The following is a 12,897-nucleotide window of genomic DNA, read 5'->3' as shown; positions in this document are numbered from 1 at the left end:
ACCTATACTGTGGCACAGCTCAAGGATTTCTGTCAGGAAAGTGGAGTGTTCGTTAGGCGAGGGGCCAAAAGAGAGGAGCTCCGTACTAGTCTGCGAGCCTGGGTGGAAGCACATCCGGAGGGAACGGTAGAGGAGGAGGAGTCAGACAGAGGTACTGTCATTGAGGTAACTGCAGAATGTCCCCTGGGGGTGGGTGAGATGTCAATCAGCCCCAAGGTAGCCTCACGGGAGGGTAGCAGTGTATCCTCAAGAGGGTTGTCAGAGACCGAGTTAGCCGCCAGGAGAGAGGAGAGACAGTTCAGATGGGAGTTGGTCAAGCTGGAGATGGAGGATAGGAGAGAGAGAGAAGGGAGGAGGATGGAACATGAGCTCAATCTACGAGAGCTCGACCTCCAAGCCCGTAACATCACTCCGCGGGGTGTTGAGTCAAAGGAATTTGTCAGGGAGCCCAGGCCTCATTTACCCAAGGACGTGGTCGCCAGTTATACCGCTGGAGACGACATAGCCAAGTGGCTGACAGCCTATGAGGTCTCCTTAAGAGCCCATGGGATCCATGAGAAGCATTGGGGTGGTGGATTGTACCGCTACATGCCTCCGAAAGGTAGGGATGCCCTATTGGCCCTAGACCGGGAGGAGCAGGTAGATTACCCCGCCATGAAGGTGGCGCTCATCAGAAAGTTTGGGTTGACCCCAGAGAAATACCGGCAGAGGTTTAGGGGCAGCCACAAACTGAGCTCACAGAATTGGGTTGACTTCCTGGATTATGTCAAGAAAGCCCTAGATGGGTGGGTCCAAGGTAGTGAGGTGGAAGACTATCGAGGGTTGTACGACCTAATACTCAAGGAACATCTACTCGAGAAATGTCTTCCCGAGCTGAGGCAACACCTGGTAGACAGCAAACTTACTTGCCCCCGTAAGCTTGCTGAGGAGGCGGACATTTGGACAAGTACCTGAGTGTCCACCAGGGGGACGGGAGGAGATTTTCAGAAGTCCGGACAGGGCGCTCCCCAGAAGAAATAGGGGGGAGATAATAAGAAAAAGGAGTTCTCCAAAGGCCCCCAAAATAACTTTAAGGGGAAAAGTTCCTTCTCCAACTTTAAGGCTAACCCGCAGAAGCACCCTAATCCTGGCCAGAGTCAGCAGCCAAGGGTTGTCCATTGCTTTGAGTGCGGTGGTGTGGGACATTATAAGGGAGACGTGAAATGCCCAAAGAGACCACCCCCTCCCACTGGAGGAAAGGCCCCGGGAGTTGCTAGTGTAGTGCTCGGGGAGGAGATGCCCTTAGTTAAGGGGAGGGAGTGGGCGGGAGTCACCTTAGTGTCCCTGGGTGATCGGGAGATGGTTCCAAAGATCCAGGTGCCCTCAAATACTACCAAGTATGGGCAGTGGGTCACCATCAATGGCCATAGAGGGGAAGCTCTGAGAGATACAGGAGCCAGACTTCAGGCCACATTACCACAGCCCCTGCCCACATTGACGGCCATTGATAAAATGTTACAACAAACTATAGGGGTGGTGGCCAATGCAATTGAACACACTGAAAGAAGATTATCCTTCCCACCCACAGCATAAACCAAAGACCGTGGTGAGGATTACTCAGTCATTGCGAACGATCCCACGATCTTGGACTCTTACTTAACATCTACCTACGCTGAGCTGCCTTGTGCGCAGTTGCCAGCTGAGACCTCAGTGGATGTCGAATTAGTACAGGTCCTAGCAGGGTCCCCTACTAATAGCGACGACCAACTCTGCACCTTGACTTTCCCGCCCTCTGCGGTAATTTTAAAATCTGGCAGAGCTGGTCCCAAGACAAAAAAGGATAGTTTCCCTAAAAGTACGGGTAAAAAGAAGCAGGCCAATCATAACTTGGTGACCCCGTCTGATAACACCTTCCATCCATCTACAGGGATACCTTGTTGGGTCACCAACATGGTGGCTGATCTTCTGACAAGTCTGGAGCAAACTATTGCCTCACATATTAAACCTCTGGTGTAAAAATTGGACAGACTAACTTCCATCTTAAATAACAGAACTCCAGGGACAACGAAGACATTAAATCCCCAAGGCAAATTGACACCCCCTACACCCTCAGGTGCCTCTACAAAGCCACCATGTTCTGTAGTAATCAAGTCTACTGCCCCAGTAGTATTGAAACAAAACTTAGGGCCAGCATCAACCACCGCTAAGCCTTTAAACCCTGTGCCTCCCCCCACATTAACTACCATCACATCAGGACACACCATTCCTCCGCAGGAGACCCTAATGGCAAAACTAGACGTCATCACAAAGAGGGCAAAAATGTGGGAACCAATAACACAGCACCATTACCAAGACCTCTCGTGCCCAAGGCAGTCTCTAGTCAATTGCCATCAATAAACCTGCCCCCGGAAGCCCAACCATATGTAGTTGCCTTAGTGGGTGTCCCGGCCCTTAGTGGGGGGAAAAGAGAACACGAGGCAGACTTATATAACAAGTGTGTACAGTGGTTGAACCTAAACAGACCCTTGCCTCCAAACATCTCGGGGGAAATACTGGCAGTGAGAAGAATAGATTGGATTGGAAGGGGCCCTAAAACAGTGGCAGGGGATGTCGTTACTATTAATTTCAGGGACTCCTCCGCTGTGGACCACATCTGTAAAGCCCCTTCCTACAGAGATTCCCAAATTTTTCCTCTGCACTTATCCTATTTCTATCCTACCCCTAATCACAAATTGAATTCTCATAGGAGACCCCAACTGACTAGAAAACCGCTACTCGCCTCCTAATAGGATTCCCCACTGGCAGTCATTTGGGGAGGGTATTTTTCCAACTATTCCTACCTACCCACTGCAAGCCCACTGGAATAGGTTTAGTGTCCTTGAGGAGGTTGATTGACTCACCCCGAAAGGCACTCCCCCACTACAACTTAACAACGGCAATCTAGTGGAGGGGGTTGGTACCAAGGAGAAGACTCTACCAACGGTTACTGGTGAGAATTCCGCTCCCAATGCAGTGACAGGGGTGGGGTGTTGTGCAGAGCAGAGATTGGGCCAGGGACTCCCCTTAGAACTAGGGGATGTGCAAGGCACAAAAGAGGCCATGGAAGGAAGTATAAAAATCCTTTCATGGAATGTAGCCGGGCTAAAGAGTAAGCTACTTGATTCAGGGTGGTCTTCTTTTATGGCCACACATGATATTTGCCTGTTGCAAGAAACTTGGTCCCTAGAGGAGAGTGTTAGTCCCGGCTTTGCCACCTATGACATCTATGCAGTTTCTGGGGGGGAAGGGTCGTCCTTCAGGCGGCCTATCCATATGGGTAGGCACACACCTAGATGCACAGGCTACCCATATGGATACAAAATCACTCGATATACAATGTGTCTTACTTAAGACCATTGATAAATCCTGTGTGGCTATTATAAATATTTACTCAAGGCCCTCTGTGAATGGAAAGGAATCGAGCACTATTAAAGCGCTCGCTCCTTTTCTCCAAACACTTGACCCGACAACTTCGATAATCCCTGGTGGCGATTTTAATTGCCAGTTTGAGCCCCTGGGTGGATCAGAGTTGTGCGACGAGGATGAGGTTGATCTGCTCTCTGGCATATTCCTGCCCCAAAGATTGCCCCGGTAAAGGCCTGGACCTCGCTAGTTCTACAAATCAAATCCCTGACCCTTGCAATGTCCCTGAGGGCATGCAATGGAAGGGCAAACAACGATAGTTCTGGTTTACCTACATATAATCAGTCTAATCGTACTTCCACCATTGACTATCTCATGTTGGATGCCAAGCATTGGGACAGGTTAAAAGACTTTAGGGTCATTCCAAGGCACGACAGCGACCACAACGCGCTGGTCCGGACGCTTAAGCCTGGATCATTTGGACTAACTAACCCCGACCCTAGCCACAACATGGTAGTGCCATCCTATTTTATATCTAACAATGGGAGAAGGGTTAAATGGCCTTCATGTGCGGACTCTCCAAGTCGTCTTGCTGAAATCTACCAGATTGCTACCCCACTTATAAGTGACATGGGGAGCGCTACTTCCCATGGGCAGATTATAGAGTCCCACAGAAAGTTAGTTGAGAGCCTAGGGGATGTATTTTATCTAGCTAGTGGGACGAAGCAGCGTAGGACTAAAACACACCCTTGGCATGACCATGCCTGTAAGAAATCTAAGAAAGACCTTCTTACAGCAATTAAATCGAAGGATACCTTAAAAATTCAAGCCTCAAGATTGCTCTATAAGAAGGAACTCATCAGGGCCAAGAGTGAGTGGGAGGAATCCAGATGGGATGAGATGAGACAGGCACTCCTCCTAAAAGATTCTAAGACCTTCTGGGCCATTGTTACCTCCTCAGCAGGTGGTGAGCGAGACGGTGGGGTCTCGAACATCGCTCCAATAGTCTGGGAGATGCATTTTAAGTCACTTTATACTAGTCCTGAGTTGGGGACACTCGTGTGCCAAGGTCGGGACAACCTGTCTAGAGTGATCTCGCCCCTACGGACCTGTGCGGTCCGGGATCTCCGGCACGAGCATCGACTGCCGGGGACCCCCGGTCCCGGGGCTTCCTCCCGTAACAACCGGGACACCATGCCAGCTCCTGGGACTCCCACGGCCCCAGACCCCCCGCACGAGCATTGACTGCCGGCGGCCCGGGGTTTCCTTTTGTAAAAGTCAGGACATTATGCCACTCCCTGGGGTTTCCCCAGACCCCCCGCACAAGCATAGACTGCCGGGGGTCTGGGGGTCCGGGGCTTCCACCCGTAAAAATCAGGACACTATGCTTGTTCCTGGGACTCCTACGGCCCTAGATCCCCTGCATGAGCATCGACTGCCGGGGGTCTGGGGGCCCGAGGTTTCCTTCTGTAAAAGTCAGAATACCCTGCTAGCCCCTGAGGTTCCCGCTGCCCCAGACCCCCCGCACGAGCATAGACTGCCGGGGACTCTGGAGACCGGATGGGACAATTGGGTGCCCATGAGAGGATCACCACCATTAATCTCGATTATATCTCCCTTAAGGAAGTTGAATCGGCAATCGAGAGATTGCTCCTGAACAAAGCTCCCAGCCTTGACAGGCTTCCGGGAGTTCTTTTCCGTTCCCAACCAAAAATCTGGGCTCCATACCTGATGGTCTTGTTCAATGCGGTCCTACAGGGTTCCGCAATGCCTGAGACCTGGCTTGGAGCCGAGATTGTTCCAATTTTTAAAAAGGGTTGCCCGCTCGCCCCATCCAACTATAGACCATTCAGCTTAATTGACACCACCCAGAAGCTGATGGGGCGAATCCTACTTGATAGACTATTGGGCTGGATGGAGGAGAATAACATTTTGACCACCCTCCAAGCCGAATTTAGATCAGGGGTCTCGACCATGGACCAGATCTTCCGACTCTAGGTCCTATGCTGGAAAACTGCAAGAGTAGAGGGTGGCAGCCTCTACCTTGTCTTTGTGGACCCGCGGGCCGCATTTGATTTGGTTCCCAGGGAGAGGCTCTGGACGGTCTTGGAGGAGCTTGGTCTCCCTCCCTACTTACTAGATGCCCTTATCAGACTTCACACAGGGAATTATGCACAGGTGAGGTGTGGGAGGATCGGGGAATTATCAGCTCGCTTCCCCGTTACCCGGGGTGTGCGCCAGGGTTGTGTACTGGCCCCCACCCTCTTTAGCCTGTATGTTAATGGTCTGATAGATGTACTCAATGGCGTTAGGGATAACGATGCTCCTCGCCTGGCCACTGGTAGGGTGCCCGCTCTGATGTTCGCGGACGACACTTTGTTGTTATCGCGAACAACAACGGGTATCCAACAGGTCCTGGACGGGTTTGTGTCCTTCTGTGCCTCACGGGGGCTGGAGGTCAACTTGGAGAAAACCAAGTTTATGATCTTCAATCCCCCGAGGCACACCCGCCCAAATCCCACGCTGAACGGAACTCCCCTGGAGCGAGTCAAGACCTTTGTATATCTGGGGGTTACATTAACTGAGCATTTCACTTGGGATCACCAAATCTCTAAATCGTCCCTGAGACTGACCCAGATTATGGGAGGCATAGGTAGATTTCATAGAGCTTCGACTTTCAAACCTGTCACTCCAGCCCTTGAGATATACAAAACACAGGTCAGGTCAGCTGCTTTGTATGCTGCAGAACTCTGGGGACACATGAAAGTATATAATTTATTGAAGGTTGAACAGGCCTTCATGCGACACCTGGTTGCCCTTCCCCAAAGTACTCCCCTCATACCACTACGCCTAGACCTAGGCTTGGAACCCATTGATGAATTGGCAGCTGCAAGACCTCTGCTCTATTGGAGAAGGCTCTGGTCTGTGCCGGAGCTTGTATCTTTTAGAACAGAGTTCATTGCAATTTGGGGACAGCTACAGAATAACAATATACCCTGGTTGGTTCATGTTAAGGCTTTCTTCCATCATATTGGTATGCCCCAACTTTGGGATGCAACTGAAGACAGCTGCGTGAGGACGCAAAGGTCTCAAATAGTGGCAGCTGTAAGGTCATACAACCTTAAAACTTGACATTGCTCGACCTCCCTGGGCAGGTTGTCCACAGAGTTTTTATTGATGAAAGTTGATTCCAGGACGGAGGTGTTTTTGGACCTGGTGCAGCCTCCACTTGCAAGAAAATTATACATTCAACTGAGGCATGGTTCCATACCGATAGGGGCACTAACATCCAGATGGACAAACTCGACGGAGGCCATTTGCCCGGCTTGTAACTATTGGAGGGAAGACATTGTACATATCCTTTTTTTCTGTCCGGCATACAGTGGAATTCGGAAATGCTGGATCCTTCCACTGTGTAAAAATCTGGGTTTTAGACAATGTGCACAAGCTTCCAGAGTTTTAACCTATGATACTGCCCCTCCCATTGTTTTTGCTGTTTCCCGTTTTTTACATGGCATGTGGCGGAGAAGATCTCTTTTTATCAGTATGAAATAATGGCCCATAACTATCCATTGTACCTTTACCTTTTGATAACTCAACGTTTAATAACTTTTTAACTTGATTGTATTTATGGTTTTATTGTCGTGCTTGTATATATCTTATTGCACTTTTATGGTCTTTGACCGAAATAAAGTTATCAAACTGGAAACTACTAATAAAACCTTGGCAATAACAGTTATTTTTATATTGAGTACCTACGTTCCTTTAAATTATATGGGTTAGCATTTTTGTTCTTCTAAGACGTAAAGACAAGAGGGCCAGACAAAATGATTGCATTAAATGGTATCTCTGTTGGATTGCAGAAGTTGCCAAGACCTTTGTGTCTCCGCACTCTCAGGCTTTTATATCACATAAAGCACCTCTACCACATTTTTCATCCAGGCTTCTAATTTCTTACAGTTATGCATCTCTCTTTGCCCACCATGGTTCCTACATTTCCGACCACACTACCAGCACAAAGTAGCAGCACATCTAGCACATTCTTCGCGTCCCCCGTCTTTCCCTAAGAAAGTCTCGTATTGCACGATTCTGATAAAGATGACCTGCGTAGGATACATTTTTACTATCTTTCAACTCGGGGCGAGTGTTCCAGACTACACTGGGGCCTATAAGACTCTAGATAGTTGGTGACAGGAATATGGTTTTTTCAAATACAGCAAACACTGATTGTCATGTGCAAAAATATGAATGGAGAAAACAGGGTACAAAAGAAAGGAAGGGCAGAAAAGACAGCAGGTGATCGTGAGGCTTATATCTTCTTACCTCTGACTTCATGTAAGCAGCAACGCCTTTGGCTGCCCCAATAATCACATAAGGTACGCGATCCCCTAAATTTGGTGCACTTCCTTGATCTCGCTTTCGCATCCTGTAAATAGAAATAAAACAAAGGACTTTAAAACTCTTCTCTGCAAGACACTTGGCGTCAGTTAATGGAGGACGGGTGCAAACAACGCAAGAAAGCTTATGGACTAGGAGTACTGAAGTGACTATTGCAAGTAATGGAAATATTAACACCGTTTTCACAGTGTTATATCGCTTCCATTATCTACAAGGTACTCGAACTGAGTAACGATCTTATGGCAGTAGAGTGCATGTGTTTCCCTCCAGCACAGTGCAGTATAAATAGCCTCATGCCATGCCTGTTGCACTTGCGCCAAATTCTTCAAACATTGAAAAATAGTAACCCTGTCCTTTTATCCAGCCTCAACACCCTCAGTGTTAGTAATACTGGTTTGTAACCAGATGGTGCAATAGGTCAAATAAAATGTCCTACTGATCTTACATACAAGTGACCCTCTCCTAGCGGCTACTCAGGACACAACCAAACATTTTCTGTAGTGCTCAACTGGAAGCTATTTTAAGCGCTTTGCATATTGAAATACAAATAATTGAAGCACGGGGTGATGAAGTGATCTGCCCACACAATTTGTCAAGTCGGGAAGTCAAGTTTGTCAATTCTATAACCGAGAACTTTACAATTAGCTCTGATGCCTTTGCAAAGAAAATACGACAGATCTTCCTCAGCCCAGGAGCTCAGTAGTCTCTAGACTTGATAGGACTAAAGAAGTTCAAACTGTAAAATTCGATCCCAGGCTAGCAATGGAGCTGGAGGTGTAGTCCTGGGCAGAGTTCCCTCGTTCAAGAGTAGATATCTACTCTACAACACTAGTTTTTCAGAAGATTATCAGTTGAACTCCCGGCACTCCAAGATTGGTCCCAGGCTTTGTCAAGGGGTGGACAGACAATTACCACTACCTTAAACAAAAAGAGCCTGAATATTAAAGAGTATTCTCAGCATTCATTAATGCTAGTAGCCCATGCTGGGGTGGAGGTCTTCATCGACCAACAGACCTCTATCCCTCCATTCACTATGCACCTGCACCACAACCCCCATCACTTAAAGAGCACGCAGTCACAATGTGAGTAGCAGTGGCACATTGTGAACAGGTGAGACCAGTGTTTGTCGCTCCCAATGTGTGCACCCTGCTAGAGCACAGCGCATGGGGTCAAATTTTGACAGTTTACACCGAGAACGTTATGGCCAAGCACCAAACTGCTCATGCTTTACAACTGCAAAAATGGATGCAAAACATTTGTACATACAATTGAAAATCACAAGGTAAGAGGAGCACCTCTTGGTAGCCCCCTTTCCTTTGCTGAAAGCTTTATTGGCCATCATGAATCAAAATGCACTTATAAGCTGGCTTAATGCATGAAGCCCCTTGTGATCATATTCAGTGGTTCTGGACTGAATATGTAAAAATGATTTAGACAAAATTCATATTTATTTAGTTTAAAATCAGGAAGCGCTGCACCTACAATGAGATTTTCTTATGAAGAGTGATGACGATAGGAGACTGGTAGCTGTTAATTGGAACTTTGGGACTGACAAACAAACATGGGAGGCACCAAGTTGAATCGGAAGAAAAACATCTTGGCTGATTTATAGGAATATTTGGGACAGGAGTATCATCAGAGACATACCAAGAGGAGGAATATCTGGGACTTTAGACTAGGTATAGCAGAGTCATACTAACAAGAAAGTGTGGGACATATCAACAAGAACACCACCTAGGACACATCATTAGAAAGAAAATATGGGACATCCCACAGCGAAAAACATTTGAGACATGACATCAGAAAGAATCTAGTGGAAAGAACAACCAGTCCAACATCATCGACACACTAACAATGAAAATGTGGACACTAAGAGGAAGAATATTTGGGACACAATAAGCAAGTTGTCAGTGGCATTTCATTAAGAGAATCGTTGAACATCCTAGCAAGTGGATCACTTGAGACACCCAGACAGTAGGGCCACATCAGACACAACAATGGACACACAAAAATAAATATAATCAGATACATTCCTACAGTATCTATGGCATACCATCTACTATCTCCTGGGCTGCAAATTGTTGTTACACCTGGGCAGATATAATCCTTAATAGGCCGGCCTTAACACACTTGTGCTGTCTTTTTTTAAAACAGATTTTATTAAGAGTTTCACAGTAAACAAAGTACAAATACTTCTTGTCTACGAACGCCTTGGATTGGCAAACACATTAATTACAACTCCTTCGTATTTCCTCCTCTGTACGCTCAGGTTTTGCATATCTCAACTTACATAACCAAAACAGAATTTCACGCTCGCTCTCTCCTCACCCCACTTAAGTCACACCCCCAAAGCCTGACTAACATCAGATAGTTGGGTTGTACACTGTTACTATTCCGTGGTTTATTTCTTCTTTCCAGTCTGGGAAGACTCACACAAGTAGGTCTCGAATGGGTTTACATTACAAGGTGAGCACAGATAGTTTCAGTATGTTTGATCATGACCGTGGGGGGGGAGCAAGCGTACCTGCAGCAAATGGTACGGGAGAGCTCGGCTCGGTTTTTGTAGGCCGCCCACTATTGTTTCCCATTTCTGTGTGAACTCGATCAATCGCAGGCCTCTTCTGGCTTCTCTAAAGAGCACTTCTCTTCATATCCAGCCCACCTTTCTACTTATTTATGACAGGTGGGGATGCGAGAGCTACCAGGGGCCTTAAAGTGTCATATCAGATCGCGTTTTGATAGTAGAAACAATAGGTCTTGGAAGCGGCTCATGGCCTTAGTATTGGGTGTGTGTGGAAACCAGCTCAATAAGCAGTGGTTAGGTGTGCATGGAACCTCCCTAGAGATTGCATTTGGCGCTACCGCCATCACTTCCCTCCAGTACTCATGCAGCTGGGTCGTGCCCACTGTGCACAAACATGTCATGGGGTAACGTATGCTCTGTGGAGGATCTAGTAATTGATCAGTTTAAAATGGGCATTTCTTGAAGCCTTCTGTATTCATTCCAGGATATGGGCCAACCTGCATCAGGTATGGCAGTCCCCAGGTCCTCCTCCCAGAGTGCCTCAACAGGTCTAGGGGTCGAATCAGGTCTTCCATTAAAGCCCTATATAAACATGTGACAGCTTTAATAGAGCCTACCGACTGTACTATGTACTGACAGGCTCTATGGGGCTGAGGTTCGGACACACCCCTTTTCCGGTGTTTGCGGTTGGCTTCGGTCACTGCCCTGTGTAGTTAAGAAGTGCCCCTGTGGGAGGTTATGGGCATTTCCAGGGAGGACAGGATCTGGGTTTGTGTCTTTTGCAAACAGCATATCCAGCAACAACATATGTCCCTGAATTCCTGAGTGACACCCATTCTCAATAGTTATCCAGCCAGGTGACTCCGTTCTGGAACAAATGGTCCCAAGCTACGACTCTGGAAGAAAAAAACACCAGCGCACATCATCACAAGTCACTTTTATCCTTGTGCATAGCATTCCACACCAAGGTTGCACTCAATAATTGGACTTCATACATAGATGAATGAGTTTTTTGCAAAAGAAGGAGACATGTTTTAATGTGCAGATCTGATATAGCAAATCCACCTCTTTTTGTGATGTGTACGTTCTGGACTTAGTCGGTCTGCCACACATTGTGTAAACTATTGAAGCTGGGCAGATAAATAGTTGTTTTCAAATTATGTCCCCACCAGTCCTCCATCTTGTGATGGATGCTGCAGCTTGGAGAGTGCCACCCTTCTGCGTCCTGATCCCTATAGAAATGTTCATCACCAAGTAGTACAATTCCCTAAATATGGTTAATGTCACTGAGAGCAGGAGTGCTTTCCAAAATTCACTATTTGAGCGCAAAGATCTGCTAACCAGTCCTAAATTCCCTTCTAATAGATCATGCCGGTCATCCAAAATTTTCACGTTCAGATAAGAAAGGCAGCGAGGTTCCCAGAGTGATTGTCCCAAGGCTTCCGGTGGATTGCTACTCGGTCTCATAGAGAACAAGCGAGATTTAAACCAATTTACTCACAGACCTGACCACGAGCCAAACTCCTCTAGTACAGTCTGAGCACCCTGTAAATTTAAAGTGGTGTCTCTGAGAAATAGTAAATGGTTGTCTGCATATAATGCTGTGTGGTGATGATGGTCTCCAATTTAAAGACCCCTGGTACCTAGTCCTCAACCCCCACTCCCCTTGAAAGGCTGGCCAGTGGTTCCATAGCTATGGCAAACAATAGGGTCAACAGGGGGCACCCTGCCGCATGCCTCTGCCCACATGATAGTTCTTCGAGATGGTCTGTCCCATGGGTACTCTGGCTTGGGGTCTGCATACAGTAGCTGGGTCCACGCCAGAATCTCCAGTCATAATCGAATTGCGGTTCATGACCCATACAGAAAGCAACACTCTAAAGTATCCAGGGCCTCCTCTACGTCGACTGCAAAAACTGCAACCTCTTCCCTGTCATAGGAGCTGACCTCCATCACTTCCAGCAGTTGTTGAATGTTCAATGCAGTGTTGTGGCCAGGAATAAACCCCACTTGGTCCGAGTGTACTAACTTCGGTAGGAGAGGGAGAAGTCTGGAGGCCAAGATCGTACTAAATATCTTGTAGTTGAGATTCAGCATCGATAGTGGCCGATAGGCCTTACTATCGTTTGTTGGTTTCCCTGGTTCCAGGAGAGGTACCACTAGTGCCTCCAAGTGGAGGTGGGCAGTTGTACCATATCCCTGGCAGTTTTGTACAGATCTACTAGTCTGGTGGACAGCTTAGCGGCGTATATTGTATAAAATTCTACTGGGAGCCCATCTGACTCTGGTGTCTTGCCCCTCGCCAGCCCCAATTATGGCTGCTCTTATCTCTTATATAGGGATATCTTGCCCCAGTTCCTATGCCTCTTCACCTGTAACACTTCAGGGGGCAGTGGTGATAGGAAGGCATGTAATGTTTCCTCATCATGGTCTGTGATGCTGGTGTAGAGCCCCCAACAGTATTGTAGGAAATTACTTTTGATCTCTCCTTGCCCGTAGAGCAGCTGCCTGTACCACCCCCTCCCCCTCGGTCTTACTCTCTTCTATGGCCAAGCCCCTCTTAACCGTGTTTGCAGGCCAGGCCAATAAAGTCC

General features: G+C 47.5%; 1 protein-coding gene across 2 annotated transcripts in view; it reads right to left on the bottom strand.

Annotated features, from left to right (window-relative positions):
• The window catches only part of POLD1 (DNA polymerase delta 1, catalytic subunit), a 493,173-nt gene that overhangs the window by 208,729 nt on the left and 271,547 nt on the right, over positions 1 to 12,897 (bottom strand). For both annotated transcript variants that reach the window (XM_078655207.1, XM_078655208.1), the window contains exon 22: positions 7,705 to 7,807. In XM_078655207.1, coding sequence (XP_078511333.1) covers positions 7,705 to 7,807 — 103 coding nt within the window. The remainder of the gene's footprint in view (positions 1 to 7,704; positions 7,808 to 12,897) is intronic.

The sequence above is a fragment of the Lissotriton helveticus genome, chromosome 7 (assembly GCF_964261635.1).
Source record: "Lissotriton helveticus chromosome 7, aLisHel1.1, whole genome shotgun sequence".
Lineage (NCBI taxonomy): Eukaryota > Metazoa > Chordata > Amphibia > Caudata > Salamandridae > Lissotriton > Lissotriton helveticus.
Note: the sequence above shows the minus strand (reverse complement) of the source record. Positions and strands in the feature narration are given on the sequence as shown.